This window comes from Dermacentor silvarum, chromosome 11 (assembly GCF_013339745.2).
Source record: "Dermacentor silvarum isolate Dsil-2018 chromosome 11, BIME_Dsil_1.4, whole genome shotgun sequence".
NCBI classification, from domain to species: domain Eukaryota; kingdom Metazoa; phylum Arthropoda; class Arachnida; order Ixodida; family Ixodidae; genus Dermacentor; species Dermacentor silvarum.
In genome coordinates this window covers 116,689,544-116,708,594 of record NC_051164.1, presented here as the reverse complement: position 1 = coordinate 116,708,594, position 19,051 = coordinate 116,689,544, and the positions used below count along the sequence as shown (strand labels likewise).

Sequence of the window (19,051 nt, the reverse complement as noted above, 5' to 3'; positions counted from 1 at the left end):
GGCCTCGACGAACACTGCCCGGTTACAGCGACGGCTCCACGTGTTGAGCACCGAGCGCGCCTGCTGCGACGAAGTGGCGTGGACCAAGCAGAGCACGGGCACGCGTTCGTACAGCAGGCGCGCCTCGCTGGCGGCCCCGCTGCCCGCGCGCTCCAGACCCAAGTCGGAGAGCCAGCTCTGGTAGGTGGCCATCCGCAGTGGTGCATAGCTGGCTGCTGGCGGGGTTCGCTCGCTGCTCTCGAGAATCTCCCGATACTGCAGCACGATCACTGCCAGCAGCGAGCCCGATACGGAGGCGACCAGGAAAGCGGCGACGCGGACGAGGCCGTGCATGGGACCTGTCGGGGCTTTCGGTACACTCGGCGCAGACAAAATACATTCCCTTTAAAGGTGCTTTGTTCCACCACGCACTGAAGAAGAGGTCGCAATGTAAGCCGCACCCACTCGCGGCTCCTCAGCCTCTCTACACCCACAACTAGCTCAGAATAAAGTTCACATAACGAAAAAAGACAACCAAATGACGGTACAACATTTTACCACGCGACAACCACCACCGTTTGTTTACAATCGTTTCTGCCGATCCGAAGTGGAGCAGACAATCGTAATGTTGTAAGTTCAAAAATCAATTAAAGCACTATATATGTTAATGTAATGCGTATTTTGCGTTGACGCTAATAAATCTGTAGCTGCCTTCGCGTTACGTTTCCACCCGGTCGCAGCAGTGGCGGCCCACGCCGTCGGCAGGCGTGCACTTTAAAAATGGCTGCTCCCATAACGGCGAAAATTATCGACATTGATGTAAGGCACTTTTCGTCTTATTTAAAAGCACCATTCAATTGTATGAATACTATCGGCGATTAATAAGGTGTTCACGATTGCTTAGGATTACCTCTTTCTTTCTTAAGCATGGTGTTTTTTTGTTTTTTTACCGCGCGTGCTAACCGCCCTAACCGTGCCGGTTGTCATCCCACTTTCGTTGTTGCCTTCACGGCCTGGAATACAAACTTCAATTTGTGCGATTCCACAGGTCGACCAAAGCGAAGCACAAGCAAACCTGCAGTTCCAAGGTAAGCAGGGAAAGCATTCACCAGCGCTTTGCGTATCATGCTCATGTGCCGGTGCGTTTTGAATCAGATTTCTCGGACACGTTGCAAGGCAGCAGCGGCCAGCGCGGTCGACAAGCAGTGAATCAGGCATACACCAGCTTCACAGACATGAACGATGACGACGACGAGAGCGACGAGGTAGGTATGTTCCCCGGGCCTGCCGTTAATTTAACCTGGGGTGGTATGTATTCTCGGGCAATGACTTTCGGAGATACTTTCGCGACATTGCGCGTGACTAGTGCGCTGTTTTGGCACAGTGCCAGGGACGCTGTCGCCCGCAGACGCCTACGCTCAGACACGAAAATATCTCCGAAAGTGATCGCTCGAGAATACTGCCCTTGGCCACGTTTTTACTTTTGGAGTATTTGGTTCATTTTTTTAAAGAACAAAATGAAACAAATACTAAAAAAACTATAGAAAGTAGACAATACGGATCACTGCGGACACTGCATTATTAGCCAATATATCGGGACCCGTAATAATGTGCCACCAAACAAATCTGGGAAATAGATTCAATTTTATAATGTGCAAGCACTATCACAATAGTTTATAACTTCAGTGAAAACAGCGTTCATTTTTATGTTATTTTTGCATTGTAATATCAGATAACATTCTGATTGATTCTGATTCTGAACAGAGCTCCTGCAAAAAAAATGAAGGATAATTCATCATAAATGTAGGATTTGAAATTCAGCTTACTACTTAATCGATTTCGAAGCAATTTGTCACTGCATGTGGGGGCGTCACGACAGCCTGTGTCTAAGAGGGTGTTTTTGCGACTATGCGAAGAACGCAAATATCTGGATACAGTGGCCTCTTCGATTATCCATCTCTGACAGTCCCGGACTCTCCGAAAGACTGCATACGCGACGCTCATTGGCTGAAAGCACCGTCTTGGGCAGTCCGGGACTGTCGGGAACGGATAATCGAAGAGGCCCAGTGTCGATTGTGTTGCAAAGTAGTGCACATAGCTGATTCTTTTATGAAGCAGTTTCGATAGCACTGATTATCTTTCCAAAATGATGCTGGAAACTAGACGAGCCAATTATAGGAAGTACAAAGAGCTTATTGAGCTAAGAAACACCAAGGTGGAATGTCCATCAGTACTGTCTAAGGCTTAGGTCCCACCAATAGCTAAGGCTCGTGTTGGGATCATTGTATTACATGCATGTGGATGTTGTGAATGAAGATTAAATGTACTGCTCTTAATTTCACAAGGTCACTGCAGGGAATTGTTTTCCGCAGCATCCTTGAACACAGGAAGGGCTCAGTCATTAAATTCCAATAATTGTTTCCTGCATTTAGAGGTGCCCTGAAGCAGCCTCGCCTGAAACCTTCAAAGGAATATTTTCTGAAAGACTGTTTCAAGCTAAAAGACCTAATATGAACAAAGATAACGTAAATATTTATGTCTCCCTCTTACCTTGAGCTCATTAATTTGTACCCTCAGTGGCCTGCCCATCACGTACAATGCCTCATAGGGACATGATGTAACGCAAGGGCACAACCACAAGAAAGAGATGCTACTGACAACTTTAATGCTACATCATGTCATTAAGTAAGCACTAACTAGCCCAGGAACGTGTCCTGCAGTATATTTATCATACAGTGGGCTATCATTTTCTTTTCTTTGTTCCTCGTGTTCTTTTCAATGTGAAAATGCCTGCTGCCGACATCGCGGCGGCTATGTGCCGGGCAAGGTATATTGGCTTCTGCACGAGAAAGGGCTTATCCCCACAAGAACTTGCTGCCTTGTTCGCCGCCATCACACTGTCATGGCAACATGTCACGCGAGTGAGCAAGATTCTTCGTTCCGAACTGGGGTGCAAGATTCGTCTTTTTAACGACCGGCTTTAAAACCCTGTGCTTTACTGCAAGAGCCTTACTGGCTCGGTGTGAAAAAGCTAAGGGACGTGTCATTCATGATACGACAGAGGCTGCTAGATATATATATATTGCTTTTTCATTCTTATGTTATATGCGATTGAGTTTGTGTCAAATAATAATCAGCAAGATTACAGATTGTAATTGTATACTGGGAGATATTTTACACAACTATATTATAACTAGTTTCTATGTAATAACATGAAAGTATCTACATGTACTTGTGTTTAAAATACTCTTATATCAACACTTTGTACGTGATTGTGATACACCAGCCGTTACTGTGCCTGTCTGGGAGACCGGAGCTTTGTCAAGCCAAAGAAATTTCGGCTTTTTTTCCGGTTCTCCCTTTTGCACCTTGTGTATCCAGTGGTGAAAATAAAAAACATGATGATGATGATAATGATGAATGTTGCATGTGACATCTGTGCTTCACAATGACACGAGACACACAGCGAGCTGCATGGTGGCTGAATGTGAAACACTGTTGTGGCCTCAGCCAGTATGGAATTTCAAGTAAATATTACTCTATAATGAATCGCAAGACTGAGAAAATGTGTGGAAATGAATTTTCTGTACTGATGTCCTTCTAAAAAACAAAATTTTTTTTCTCACTGAATTTTTTTTGGACTGTCCAATCATACGGACATTCCTGCTGCCTCTCTCTCTGAAAAATCATCCAAGAACTGTATACAAGAAAATTCAACTTTAGTACTAAGGATTGGCCACATAAGCAAAGGCATATACACTTTCACACAACTGCTTGCATGTTTAAAATTTTCCACCTAGATCCAATGTTATTCAAGGTTTACTAATTAAGCACGCAATCATCCAGAATAAAGCTGGTTGAATGAAATCGAGGTTTCTTGTGCCTACGCTTGTGCTGATTGTTACAGCTGTTGAACCGAGAGAGAGGCGCCAGCGCACCGTCGTTCTGGAAGTTCAGCTACTACCAGAGCCTTTTTGACGTAACCACCAATGATGTGCTTAGACGGCTGCTGTGGTCAGCCGTGCCGCAGTTCTCAAGCCCATCCTACCTCGAGAAGCACATCAGGCCTAACCCTGACCTCTATGGTGCGTCCACAAGTGATGTCTAATTGTCCTCGATGACATTGTCAGCTCGAGCTGTTACGGTGATTCATTTCCCATTTAGGTAATGTCGGCTTAGGCCGTGTATTGCAATCAATTAATGCCCAGAGTCTACTTGACTTTATATTGTGCAATTGGCCTACCTTAAAGAGCTGCGTACTTATGAGCACGGCACAAGCTTCAAACAAAAACCTTTTGCTGCTGTGTGGCAGCGTACATAGCTCTTAAACAAATGCACAACGGATGGTGGCAGATAATGCAAGGCCTAGCTGTTGTGCAGCAGTGCTTCAGTGACTTCAGGTAAAGTGCCCACAGCAAGTCAAGGCCAGCACTTAAATTTTAAGTTTTTGCTTGGAAGTGAACGGTGAAAGTGGGCGCCTGTGCAACTCAAAGCTTCTGATATGTAGCACAGATGCCATTCATTAGTACAACAGCATATTAACTCCTCACGTCATTGACGTACACGAGGAAGTGCCCTCCTTTCTTAGAAATAAAAATGGTGAAAATTATTTGCTGGCACACCATTTATTTGAGTGCACTACTTCATACCAACTGCTTTCCGATGAGGGCAGAAATTAAAAAAAAAAAATGTTCATGTACCGTTGGTTGCTTGTTAAAGGCCTCCAGATGTTCAGAATCAATATAGAGTCCTCAATTTTATCATCCCTTATAGCTGACATGTTGCTTTTAGGTGTCAAACTTCATCAATTCATTATTGTATTCTTGTTTGCAAAATCATTTTATTATACTGTATGTTGTGTTATCATTGCTGCATGCTGTGCGCAGTTTTTTTTTTTTTTTCCAGTGTGCTAACAGTACAGCCTCACTGTAATCAAGTTGAACGGGTATCTGGAAATTGCTTCATTATATTCGTTAATGTAGGGTATTAGGCGGTGGTCCCGGGTTCGAGTCTTGGACCAGGACGAATTTTTCTTCAACTGCGAGGCTTTTCTTTCGAGGAATCCGTATGGGTTTTCTTTGTAGCTACCTTTGGGTGGATGTCTCATTTTCGCTTTAATTACTTCTCTCCACCTAGCGGGTTTCCGCTGAACTATTACGCCGAATAATTACATTTTCACATCAAATCTACTATAAAATATTTTCTTAATTATAAACATAGTAAAATGTAAAGTTTGTCTGGAGTTCATTTTGTTACAAAAAGAGGCTTATTTACATTACAGTTGAACCTCGTTATCATGAAATCGCATATGAAATGAAAATGCCTTTGTGTATCTGATATTTGTTCTAACCATATACACTGATCTCGGCAGGAAAAAAAAATTGGGATCATGTCTATTTGAAAGAAACACAAGTGTGGTACTTTGCTCTGATGGGCCAGCAAAGGTTCTCCACTGGATTTTGATGGCCTCTCGACAGCTTTCCATGCCTGTACATGATGCATGGTGTTGTAAAGTTGGGGGTCTGAGCAGCCACAAAGGCTCCATGGCTGGTGCCATGCCAGGTGCCGGTCTAAAGAGAGGTCCTGAGCGACGCCCGAGCGGTGAGAAAATAAAGTTTTATGTATAAAGTTACATTTCGATGTTCACAAGAAGGGCTTCATGATTATCGGAGCAAACCACAGGTCCGAGTCTTTACATGTCTAAGCATCCCCACACAACCCTCAAGCTCCACTTTTTAAGCTGTTCATTTCACTCTTTCGCTCGGCGAGGGAATTCAATGTTATTCTTTTAGCCAATTGGAATTGTCGCACAGTCCGTGAAATCCCACCCATGGTGTCACAACACCTTGCCAGACTCTTCCTCTGGTGTTCAACCTTTGATTCGCCCTCGATGCAATGAAAAGGCAATCGATTCTGAAACCGCGGTCGATGCGGTTTCCACAGAAATTGTCGGCATTGGCTCTTTGCATAGTAGGCTCTCCGTAACAGCCAGCTTGTAGCGATTTTTGTCTTAATAGTCGCTGCCGTTTCCAAAGAATACGGCGCTTGTGGTCATCTTGAAAGGAGGTTCTCTGTCTACCTGTCAATAGTCGGCGCCGGACCCCGCATTGTCCAGGCGGGCGGGCGGTGGTGCTTCACGTGAAGCACACCAAGGATGGCGTTGCCATTTAGACGCATATGGCCGGTGACCCAGTGCCATTTGGGAACCCAGAACTCGCCTCGTTCGTTAGCTCTGGGTCGTCAACGGATGAAGACGTGACATATTGTTGCTGTCAATTATCTTATGGTGATGCTGCTTTTGTTGTAAACTCTTTCTCATCGAAATACAATGAAGCAAGGATGGCATTCCATAGTTGCACGCTTACCGATGAAGCACCTTTTGTCCAGAAGGAAGACCACGCACAACAGCGCACAATAAGTAACATCCAAACGCTTTTCACCGTCATTAATATGCAGCTGCATGATCGGTGTGATCATATGAGATTGGCAAGTTAGCTTGCCAACTTCCATTCAACCAAGCCAACCCGCTGGCGGAAATGTGCGCTGGCATCCCAAGTGTGCCATTTTAAGTTGCCCTTGCTGAGTGTCACGTCTGTGCAGCAGGTTGTGGCTGCCGACGATTTGTTACAAACAAGCAAACATGAACATGTTAAGCGGCATAGCTTAGGCGTTGGAGTCAACAACTAGCCAGCGTTTGATGACAAGCTCGCGCTCGGGCCATCACGTCCCGTGCATTCGCGCGCGCACTTCGTTGTCGTCTTTTTCTAGCGCGACATTCTTCCTCCCTTGGACGAAGTCTCCATAGCAGTCTGGAAGATGCCTAAGTTCAGATGGTCGCAGTTCCCGGGTGGTTCCTGCTTGTGACGTCGAGGTCGACGGTCGCAAGGAAGTATTGTCTTGCCTGTCGAGCGAGTCGGGCCGTTGAACCACAGAACTCGACGGTGTCTCTTCTGACGTGGTGCCGGAGAGATCGTCTGCTATACTCCAATCTATCGATGATTGGGTTGCTTGTCCGGTCTGGCTCGTGTTCATGTGGTTGAGGTGACACCGAACTTTTCCTTGGTCTCTTTTTACCAGCCAGGATCGTGGTCCGATGCGGCACAGTATTTTGCCTTCAATCCAATCCGGCTTTTTCAAAAATTGACGGATGAGTACTCTCTCCCCTACAGTGAAGCGACGTGATTTCGGTAATGTCTCCTGGCTTTCAGGGATTTGTATCTCCGTCTCCCGCTTGAGCAGATCAAGAGGGCATAGAAGTTCTCTCCCGAACATGGCTTTCGCAGGTGTCATCCCTGTGGCAGTGTGTATAGTTATGTGTTGTCGATACAGAAATCTTGCAAGTCGGCACTGTATGGACTTGTCTGTATCCCTCATGAGTGCTCTCTTCAGCTCTGCCACATAGCGTTCTGCCTGGCCGTTTGTTTCAGGGTGGTATGCTGGTGATGTTATAGCCTGAATGCCATTTGCCGTGTAGAACTGCTTTATCTCGGTGGAAATAAAGGCTTTTCCATTGTCAGAGATGACCTTTCGGGGAATTCCAAACGTTGCAAAGAGGCTTCGGAGCATGTCGATGACAACCGCGGATGTTGCTTGCGTCACGTGCCGAACTTCCACCCACTTTGTGTGTGCGTCCACAACAACCAAGTAGGTGTGCCCGAGTAGTGGCCTCGCGAAGTCAACGTGCACTGTGTGCCATGGTGTCTGGGGACGTACCCAGGTGGGAATAGGAGCTTTGGGTGGGCTCTTCTGCGTTGAACGGCATTCACGGCACTGTCGCACCGTTTCTTCGATCACCTTGTCGATTCCAGGCCACCATACGTAGCTTCTTGTGCCCTTTTTCATGGCTACCATGCCTCGGTGACCAGCATGTAGAAGTGCCAGGCCGTGAGATTGTGCTGAGTTTGGTATGATCACCCGTGATCCAAGTGTCATGCACTCATGATGAAATGCTAGTGCAGTCGCTCTTCGTCGGTAAAGAGCGAACTCCTCTCCAGTGAGGTTTTCCACTGTGCCATCCTACACTGCCTTGTACAACCTCTGCAGGATGCTGTCTTGTTTTGTCAGACGTGCTATATCAGTAGCAGTAAACGGAGGTCTCGACAGAGCTTAAAACAACAGTACGTCCCCTGGTGGCCAGGGTTCATCGAGACGTTCTGGTAATGGTAATCGGCTCAACGCGTCTGCATTTTGATGGTTCTTGCTATGCCCGTAGACGATGTTGTAGTCGTACGCCGATAACTTGAAGCATCATCTGGTCATCCGTAGTGAGAGGACTTGAGCCGTTGGCTTTCCTGGACCTAGTATGTCGAGCAGCGGTTGATGGTCCACGACGAAAGTCACCTTTCTTCCCGCAATATACTTCTGGAACTTGTGCGCTGCAAACACTACAGCGAGGCCTTCTCTGTCCAGCTGAGCATAATTGCGTTCTGCCGATCCTAGCGTCCAAGATGTGAAAGCGATTGGTGCCTCTCTATTCTGGTCGTCACGTTGTGACAGAACAGCTCCTATGCCATACGGTAAGCGTCACTTGAGACGAGAAGCTCCTTTTGTTCGTGGTAGTGTGCCAGTACGGTCTGACTGGGAAGCAATCTCTTAAGCTTATCGAATGCTTCTCTTGGTTGGTCTCCCATCTCCACGTGGCGTCCTTCTACACGAGCTGGTAGAGACAGCTGGCAATTGTTGCCCTGTTCTTCAAGAATCTGTCATAGAAATCCAGCATTCCGAGAAATGATTTAAGTGCTTGCTTGCAGTTTGGTGCTGGAGCCTCTCTTATAGCTCGGACTTTCTCTTTGTTGGTGTGGACGCCTGTGTTGTCGATTCGGTGGCCCAGAAAAGAAACTTGTCGCCCTGCAAAACAGCATTTGTTTTTGCCGTGCCGAAGGTTGTACTTGCGCAGCCTCTTCAGGACTTTTTCCAGTCTCTAGGCGTGTTCCGTGGCATCTTTCCCACTGATGATCACGTCATCTAAGTACGCGCAAACACCTGTGATGCCAGATAGCATAGTCTCCATGAAGCGTTGAAAAATGGCTGGAGCTGCAGAGATTCCGAAAGGCAACCTTTGACCTTGTAAAGCCCTTTCAACGTGTTCAGGGTCAATATCTCTGCTGTCTCTGGCATTACGTGAAGTTGCTGGTAAGCCTGTGCTAAATCCAGAGTGCTGAAGACCTTGCCTCCCCTCAAGTGGCTGAGGACTTCATCTGTAGTGGGAAGTGGGTAATCTGCCTTCTTCGATACTTGATTCACTGTGCAACGGTAGTCGACACATATTCTCAACGAGCCGTTTTTCTTTCGAACGAGTAAGAGAGGCGTTGCCCAATCCGAATGCTGCGCAGGCTCGATTATGCCTTGACTTTGCAGTCAATCCAATTCAGCTTCTACAGCTGACCGCAGCGCAAAAGGAATCGGCCGGGCTTTTAGAAACTTCGGTTTCCCTCCTTCCAGGAGTACCTCAAGACTAGCGTGTCCTGAGATGTTCTCGTCGAACACAGACTGGTACTTGTCCAGAAGCTTGGAAACAAGTTCGTCGTCTGATACGTCATTGATGCCCGTGATCTGTATACCCAGATGAGGAAACCAGTTGCGTCCAAGGAGGTTACACCCTGCTCTCTTGGTGACAACAAGTAGTAATGTCAGGGTCTTGTTCCTGTGCGTTACATCCACCGAGGCACATCCGAGAACACGAAGGGCCTGGCCTGACCAGGTGCGTAGGAGGATGTTGTCTGTCTCAAGCCGTGGTGGGTCGTCTGTCCACGTGGACTTGAACGTGGCCTCACTGATGAGTGTGCAGGCTGCACCTGAGTCGACTTCGAACTCTAAGGACTTGCCATGTACACGTAGCTGAGTCATGACCTTCTGCGTGCTGGACGCGTCGATTAAGGTGTTGAGCTTGTAAAGTGCCGCGTCTGGTGAATCCTGTTGAGTCGTGACTGGTGCTGAGGCCGTTGTCGAAGTTCCTTGTCGGGGATATTCGATGTTAATGTTCTTGTTCGTTCTTGCCTCTTTCCGTTTTTTCAGGCACGCCTTTTCAATTTGTCCTGCGTTTCTTGCAGTAGTTGCAGGAAGCTGTCTGGAACTTGCAAGTGTCCGGACTATGTTGCGCGTCACAACGCTAACAGCGTTGTTTCTTCTTTTGGGCAGAAGTACACGAGTGACCTTGGTTTTCTGTCTTGGAGATGCTTGTGCAGGCTTCGTGAATCTCTTTAAGTTCTGCTTTCACGTTTCTCTGGTCTTCGACGGCGTTCTCAGCTCGCAGTGCAATGTCAAAGGCTTTCTTGAATGTCAAGTCCTTTTCCGCGAACAGCCGTTGCTGGACCTGTTCGTTCCGAAGACCGCAAACGAAACGATCACGCAGCATTACCTCAAGAGGCAGGATTGTTGCATTGGCCGCAGTGTCTGCACTTGTTCCAAAATTGCACTCTGCTGCTAGCCTCTTGAGTGCTGTGATGTAATCACTGACTGTTTCATCGTGCCGTTGGTCACGTCGTTGGAAGCGTGCCCTGCAGATGATTGCGGATCAGAAGGTTGCGGATCAAAATGAGCCTTGAGCATCTCAACTATGTCATCGTAGCGCACTTGGTTGGGCTGCTTGGGTTGAAGGAGGGCGCAGACGATGTCGTAAGTCTATTCTCCGCACAACGTTAGCAGATGAGCACGTATCTTGGAAGCGTCCGTAATGTTGTTAGCCTCGAAGAAGAACTGTAGCCTCCCATACCAGGATCTCCAGGAGCCAGAGCTGCCACTGCATTCGGGTAGCCAACCAAAGTCAGGCGCCGCCATGTCATTCCATTCATTGACGTCGGTGAACTGCCGATGAGTCCGGAGTCTTCCTCGTCGCCAATTCTCACGTCTGTGCAGCAGGTTGTGGCTGCCGACAATTTATTACAAACAAGGAAACGTGAACATGTTAAGCGGCATAGCTTAGGCATTGGAGTCAACAACTAGCCAGCGTTTGATGACAAGCTCGCGCTCAGACCATCACGTCCCGTGCATTCGCATGCGCACTTCGTTATCGTCGTCTTCTAGCGGGACATGTCACTGAGTACAGTGGCTGTCTGATTTTTCCGACACCCCAGAGGGGGCCGCACACATACCAGAACTCTACAACCTTCAGTCTAGCCTGTGTGTGTGTGATCTCATGCTTGATCACCAATGAAGTATACGGCTAGGAACATAATGTTACGGGAAGGAATAAACGTACTGGTTTTACAGATGGGTTTTAATGGCTGCGCAGAGAAGCGAAAACCCAGAATCTTCTTTGTCGTCTCCCAGGGCACCAACCATGTCCTCTTCTTTCCACCTTACGCACTGTGACATTACCCCCGTCAGAAGAAGCACCTTACTGGTGCGACTCACTGGTTCCAGAAAGGAACGGTTTGAGGCAGCTGACGTGGACGACGTCAGATAGAGGTGAAGGCACGGTAGCATCCAGTGGAGACACTTCATATGTGACAGGCGTCACCTGGCGGAGGATGCGATAGGGGCCGTAGTATCGCGAAAGGAGTTTCTCCGAAAGACCGACACGTCGAGATGGAGACCAAACTAGCACAAGAGCACCTGGTTCGTATTCGACATCGCGGTGGCGCTGATCGTAACGGCACTTCTGACGTGTCTGTGAAGCAGAGAGACGAAGACGGGCAATCTGGCGTGCCTGGGTCGCTGTAGTTATGACATCACGAGCGTACTCCGTCGGCAAGTCGAGTGTGGTCGAAAGAAGAGTCTTGAAAGGCAAGGTCGGTTCATGGCCATATAGAAGGTAAAAGGGCGAATAACCAGCTGTGTCGTGGCGCGAGGAATTGTACGCAAACGTGACAAATGGTAAAGTAGTGTCCCAGTCGCGATGATCGGAGGAAACATACATCGCGAGCATGTCAGTTATTGTCCGGTTCAGGCGTTCAGTAAGACCGTTAGTTTGAGGATGGTAGGCTGTAGTAAGCTTGTGTTTAGTAGCACAGGATCGAAGTAAGTCGTCGATGACTTTGGCAAGAAAGTATCGCCCGCGATCGGTGAGAAGTTGACGAGGTGCGCCGTGGTGTAAGATAACGTCGTGAAGCAAGAAGTCAGCGACGTCTGTAGCGCAACTGGTGGGAAGGGCTCTTGTAATGGCATAGCGGGTGGTATAGTCCGTAGTGACGGCAATCCACTTATTTCCGTCGTTTGATATAGGGAATGGTCCGAGAAGATCAACGCCAACGCGAAAAAAAGGGTCGGTCGGTATATCCAGAGGCTGCAGCAGACCAGCGGGATGTACAGCTGGTCGTTTTCGGCGTTGACACGACTCACACGCGGCGACATAGCGACGGACGGAGCGGTTGAGACGGGGCCAGAAAAATCGTCGCCGAATTCGGTCATAGGTCCGAGAGACGCCAAGGTGTCCAGCAGTGGGAACGTCGTGCAGTTGCTGGAGTACAGTCTGCTGAAGATGAGATGGAATGACGATTAGCAGCTCGGGCCCGTCTGGGTGCATGTTGCGGCGATACAGGGTGTCATTTTGTAGTACGAACATGTGAAGGGATGGGTCAGACGGGTCAGAGAGCAGGCGTTCGATAAGCTGCCGTAACGATTCATCGCGTCGCTGTTCAGCCCCTATGTCTTTCAAGGCGGAAAGCGAGAGAACGCAGATCGGTGCGGCATCCACTAAATCGTTCGGTGCATCGACGGGGTGACGAGACAGGCAGTCGGCGTCCTGATGTAAACGACCCGACTTGTAGACTACAGTGTATGTGTATTCCTGAAGGCGTAGGGCCCAGCGACCGAGGCGTCCGGTGGGATCCTTGAGGGAAGAAAGCCAACAAAGGGCGTGGTGATCGGTTATAACCGTAAATGGCCGACCATATATGTAAGGTCGGAACTTGCCCACAGCCCAAACGAGGGCGAGACATTCCCGCTCAGTAATTGAATAATTGCGCTCAGACGGGGAGAGGAGGCGGCTGGCATAGGCGATAACGCGGTTGTGCCCACGTTGGCGTTGGGCTAAAATTGCGCCGATGCCGTATCCACTGGCGTCAGTGCGAATTTCTGTCGGAGCAGAAGCGTCAAAATGGGCGAGAACAGGTGGTGTGGTGAGTAGCGTGATGAGGCGCGAGAAAGAAGTCGCTTGTTCAGAGCCCCAGCAGAAAGGAACGTCTTTTTTGAGGAGGTCAGTCAGGGGACGAGCAACATGCACGAAATTTTGCACAAACCGGCGGAAGTAAGAACAAAGACCGATAAAGCTGCGAACATCTTTGGCAGAGGTCGGTACAGGGAAATTCTGCACTGCACGGACTTTAGCGGGATCGGGGCGAATGCCTGACGAATCGACGAGATGTCCGAGCATGGTTATTTGGCGGTGACCGAAGTGGCACTTGGACGAGTTGAGCTGCAGGCCAGCGGCGCGAAAAACGGAAAGCACAGATGAAAGTCGTTCAAGATGGGCCGCAAAAGTTGGAGAGAATACGATGACGTCATCCAAGTAACACAAGCAGATGGACCATTTCAATCCACGCAAGAGCATGTCCATCATACGTTCAAAGGTCGCCGGGGCATTGCACAAGCCGAAAGGCATTACCCTAAACTGATAGAGGCCGTCAGGTGTAACGAATGCGGTCTTCTCACGGTCCATTTCATCCACGGCAATTTGCCAATATCCGGAGCGAAGGTCTATTGATGAAAAATAAGTGGCACCGTGAAGACAGTCCAGAGCATCGTCAATCCGTGGAAGCGGGTATACATCTTTCTTGGTGATCTGGTTTAGATGACGATAGTCCACGCAGAATCGCCAGCTGTTGTCCTTCTTTTTGACGAGCACAACAGGGGAAGCCCACGGACTGGAAGAGTGTTCAATAATCCCTTTGGCAAGCATTTTGTCAACTTTGCTCTGGATAACTTGCCGCTCAGAGTGCGACACCCGGTATGGGCGTCGGCGAACAGGTGCCGCATCGCCGGTACTTATACGATGCTTCACAACCGTAGTTTGACCCAAAGAGCGATCGTTCAGGTCGAAAATGTCGGCGAAGGACTCGAGGAGGTCATGGAGCTCTGCGGCGGATTGGGGGTCGAGGTCCGGCGCAATCATCTTTTCAATGTCGTCGGCCGGGGCAGATGCAGAAGGCGCAGAACGAGCACTGGTCGAAGGTGTCGCAACAGATAGTGCTGAAATATAGCACTCGCGGGACGGTGACAGCGTGGCAAGTGACATCCCTCGAGGAAGTACCTGAGGGCACTGGCCGAAATTGAGGATGGGAAGACAGGTCTGATTGGCCGCTACAGAAGTGACGGTGTGTGGGAAGGAGACATTGTGGGAAAGCAGGACTGAAGTCGCGGGAGTGAGGACATAGTCTCCGTCTGGAACAGGTGGAGAGGCGAAAATGGTGATGCAGGTTGCTGCTTGGGGAAGAAGACGAATAAAATCCGCAGAACAAAGCTGAGTTGGGGCTTGAGCAGGAAGGTCAATGGAAAGGGGTAGGTCAAGTTGGACAACACCGGCTGAACAGTCAATCAGAGCAGAATGGGTGGTCAAAAAGTCGAGGCTGAGGATCACATCATGGGGGCAGCGTTCGAGCACACTAAACAAAACGGACGTGTGGCGTCCGGCGACACTGACACGTGCAGCACACATTCCGAGCACAGCCGGAGTTCCACCGTCGGCGACCTGTAGCAGTCGAGTCGGAGCAGGAGTAAGGACTTTCTTCAGGCGCGTTCGAAGGTCAGCACTCATGATGGAAACTTGCGCTCCAGTGTCGATGAGTGCTGTAACAGGCAAACCATCCACATCCACGTCCAAAAGGTTCCGATCAGTAGGCAGGGTCAACAGAGGAATTTCAGGCCGGGGTGCTAGAGCAGCGTCACCTCCCGGAGCTGCCCCAGTCAGTTTCCCGTCGGAGAGCGGCGACGGTAAGCAGGGGATGGGGAACGACGCAGCTGGGGTGAACGGGAGCGGCTACTGTGCGTTGATGAGGAGTGGTTAGTCGCAGTGACTCGGGCGTTGTGAGGTGCATCTTCGAACTTGGTGGGGGGCGCAGGCGGGCGAGGATTCAGTGGGGAGCGGCGGTAGGCGGGAAAGCTTGGGCGAGAGAGGGCCGGCCAGGAACTTCGGCAATGTCGAGAGATGTGGCCCACACGTCTACAATAGAAGCAGATGGGTCGATCGTCATGTGTGCGCCATTCGGCCGGGTTGCGATAGCTCGGGTAAGGAGCGCTCTGGTTCCGGTAAACAGGGGCAGAGGCAGCAGGCAAGCTTCGCAAGAAGGCTTTTTGCCAGCCACCCCACCAGCCGTGTGCACATTTTTGCCACATCTGGATATGGAGTGGTTTGGCGTAGGCCGCTAGGCATAATAACCAAGGCTTAGTTGAAAGGCGGCAACCAAAGTTGCCGTTTTGTGACATGGCACCAACTTGGTTCACAACCACTATGTCTGCAGCACCACGCACGCAGATCCTGTCCAAAAAAAATTAGTTGCACACACATTGTGGTGAACACCAAATAAACATGCAAGTTGGAAAAATTGGTCAACAACCTTATTTGAAAATGTTACGGGGAAAAGAAGTAAGAAATGTATTTACAGTGTATTTACAAGACTGGCAGCGGCTGACAAGATCATAGTAAGCACGCAAAGTCCCGAGCTTCGTCTTCTTCAAGTGCTCTCAAAACGTCTTCTTCATCGCTCTGTCACATGACCCCCGGCGGCTGAAGCACCGACCAGGTGCTGGTTAGGAGGCGGTCGAGTGATACGGCTTAAGACGCGTGACGTGGACTACGTCGGAACGAGGCTGAGCCACGGTGGGGTCAAGAGGGGCTATTTCGTAGGAGACGTCGGTTACTTGACGCAAGACGCGGTAAGGACCGGAGTAGCGTGAAAGCAACTTCTCCGTGAGGCCAACGCGTCGCGACGGAGACCAAAGGAGAACCAGGGCGCCCGGTGTGTAGTGGGCGTCACGATGATGGGTGTCATATAAGCGCTGCTGATTTTCCTGCGAGTCCACAAGTCGACGTCGGGCAATATGGCGTGCCTCTTGTGCCTGGATTATGGCGTCCCGGGCGTACTCTGATCTGAAATGCAGGCTATCAGGCAGGAGGGTGTCGAAAGGTAGCGTAGGGTCGCGGCCAAACAAGAGGAAGAATGGAGAGAAGCCTGCGGTATCGTGGCGAGAAGAATTGTAGGCAAAGGTAACGAATGGTAATGCAATGTCCCAGTCGCGATGGTCAGCGGAGACATACATGGATAGCATCTCAGTGAGGGTCCGGTTGAGACGCTCGGTTAGACCATTCGTTTGTAGATGGTAAGCAGTAGCAAGTTTGTGTTTAGTCGCGCACGAGTGTAGAATGTCATTAACAACTTTAGAAAGAAAGTAGCGGCCTTGGTCGGTAAGGAGCTGTCGAGGGGCACCGTGGTGAAGGATGACGTTTTCTAGTAGGAAATCGGCGACATCGGTTGCACAGCTTGTTGGAAGAGCCCATGTGACTGCGTATCGGGTGGCGTAATCTGTTGCTACAGCAATCCACTTATTTCCCGAAACAGACGTAGGAAAAGGGCCTAAAAGATCAACGCCTACACGAAAGAATGGTTCTGATGGCATGTCAAGTGGTTGAAGGCGGCCAGCAGGGAGTGTGGTCGGCTTTTTTCGTCGTTGACAAAGGTCACACGCAGCGACATAACGGCAGACGTCACGGTAAAGACCAGGCCAAAAAAAGCGCCGACGAACGCGGTCGTAAGTCCATGACACGCCAAAGTGACCGGCAGTCAGCACATCATGAAGCTGGGCGAGAACAGTCCGGCGCTGATGCGAAGGTACAACTAAGAGTCGATCAGGGCCGTCAGGGCGCATGTTACAGCGGTACAAGATGCCATCGTGGAGTTCAAACATTCGAAGGGAAGGGTCGGGCGTCGTTGAAGTCAGCCGTTGAATAAGGTCTTTTAAGAAGTCGTCCCGGCGTTGTTCCACTCCGATATCGTCAAAAGCACTCAAAGAGAGAACGGTGACAGGAATGCCGGCCATAGAAACGTCAGGTGGGTCGACAGGATGGCGCGACAAGCAGTCCGCATCTTGGTGTAACCGGTCTGTCTTGTATACAACTGAGTAGTTGTATTCTTGAAGGTGCAGAGCCCATCGGCCAAGGCGCCTAGAAGGATCTTTCAGAGATGAAAGCCAACACAGAGCGTGGTGGTCAGTGATGACTGTGAATTGCCGGCCTGTACAAATAGGGGCGGAATTTGCCCACTGCCCAAACGAGAGCTAGACACTCGCGCTCAGTGATGGAATATTTGCGCTCAGCAGGGGAAAGAAGGCGGCTGGCGTAAGCAATAACACGGTCTTGTCCTTGTTGTTTCTGGGCCAGGATAGCTCCAATACCATGGCCGCTGGCATCGGTACGGACTTCTGTTGGAGCTGACGCGTCAAAGTGAGCAAGAATGGGAGGAGAAGTAAGCAGCCGGATCAGCTCAGTGAAAGCACGAGCTTGCTCACGGCCCCAAATGAAGGCAGCAGCGTCTTTCTTGAGGAGCTGAGTAAGAGGGCGTGCAACGTCCGCAAAATTGCGGACAAACCCACGAAAGTAGGAGCAGAGGCCCAAGAAGCTGCGAACGTCCTTCGCGCACGTTGGCACGGGAAAGTCTTTCACTGCCCGGATTTTATCTTGATCAGGACGGACAGCAGAAGAATCGACGAGATGTCCGAGCACAGAAATTTCACGACGACCGAAGTGGCATTTGGACGAATTGAGTTGTAGCCCCGCCCGACGAAAAACAGATAGGACCGTCGATAGGCGTTCGAGGTGCGTTGCAAAAGTCGGAGAAAAAAACGATCACATCGTCCAAGTAACAGAGGCAGATGGACCACTTGAAACCGTGTAGGAGGGCGTCCATCATTCGTTCAAATGTGGCTGGGGCATTACATAAGCCGAAAGGCATCACTTTGAACTGATAGAGGCCGTCGGGAGTAATAAAAGCCGTTTTCTCACGGTCCATGTCATCGACGGCAATTTGCCAGTACCCGGAGCGAAGGTCTATGGACGAAAAATATTGTGCTCCATGGAGGCAATCCAGGGCATCGTCAATGCGTGGTAGCGGATAGACGTCCTTCTTGGTTACCTTGTTTAGGTGCCGATAATCTACGCAAGATCGCCAACTAGTGTCCTTTTTCTTAACTAGGACAACAGGGGATGCCCATGGGCTGCAAGAAGGTTCAATGATGTTACGAGAAAGCATCTTATCAACTTCCTGTTGGATGATGTCTCGCTCGATAGGAGAGACGCGGTAGGGTCGCCGATGGATTGGGCTCGCATCCCCGGTGTTAATGCGATGTTTGACAACGGATGTTTGTCCGAGAGGATGGTCTCCAAGGTCGAATAAGTCCCAGTACGAGGCAAGGAGGCAACGTAGTTCATTGGCACACTGGGGCGGAAGGTCGGGCGTGATCATTTTCATTAGGGCATTCAAGTCTGAAGGGGCTGGAGGCACAGCAAGAGTTGCACACGAGGAGTCGTCAGCATTTAAACCCGAAATCTGGTAGTCTTGGGCCGGCGTGATTTGCGCAAGTGATATGCCGCGCGGGAGAACTTGTGCACTAAGTCCAAAGTTCACTAGCGGAAGACAGGACGTGTTGTCCGTAATGGTAATGACGGTGTGAGGAAATGTGACATGCGAGAGAAGGACGTCCGGATTAGGAGATACGATGTAGTCACCGTCTGGAATGGGCGGAACGGGTGAAACACTTATGTGTGTAACGGCAAGGTGAAGGAGGCGAATATGCTCTGTGGAACATAGCCGGATCGGAGCACTATCGGGGGGATCAATAGCAACAGGTAGAGCGAGTTGCACAACACCAGCAGAACAGTCTATCAAGGCGGAATGGGCTGAGAGAAAGTCAAGTCCCAGGATTAGGTCGTGAGGGCAGTGTTCTAGGACATAGAATAAAACAGAAGTATGATGATCGGCGACACTCACACGAGCTGGACACATGCCAATAACGGCCGGCGTTCCCCCGTCGGCGACTCGGAGCACAGGTGACGGGGCAGGAGTGAGGACTTTCTTGAGACGATGGCGAAGCTGAGCACCCATGACAGATATGTGCGCGCCAGTGTCAATCAGAGCCGTAACAG

General features: G+C 49.8%; 1 protein-coding gene across 7 annotated transcripts in view; it reads left to right on the top strand.

Annotated features, from left to right (window-relative positions):
• The window catches only part of LOC119433352 (dnaJ homolog subfamily C member 5), a 163,394-nt gene that overhangs the window by 69,935 nt on the left and 74,408 nt on the right, over nucleotides 1-19,051 (top strand). For 3 of the 7 annotated variants that reach the window (XM_049658456.1, XM_049658458.1, XM_049658453.1), the window contains 2 exons: nucleotides 1,135-1,244; nucleotides 3,887-4,064. The exons of 2 other annotated variants lie outside the window; for them this stretch is intronic. In XM_049658456.1, the coding sequence (XP_049514413.1) occupies nucleotides 1,135-1,244; nucleotides 3,887-4,064 (288 nt within the window). The remainder of the gene's footprint in view (nucleotides 1-1,134; nucleotides 1,245-3,886; nucleotides 4,065-19,051) is intronic. 2 more of the 7 variants (XM_049658457.1, XM_049658455.1) reach the window with 1 other exon arrangement.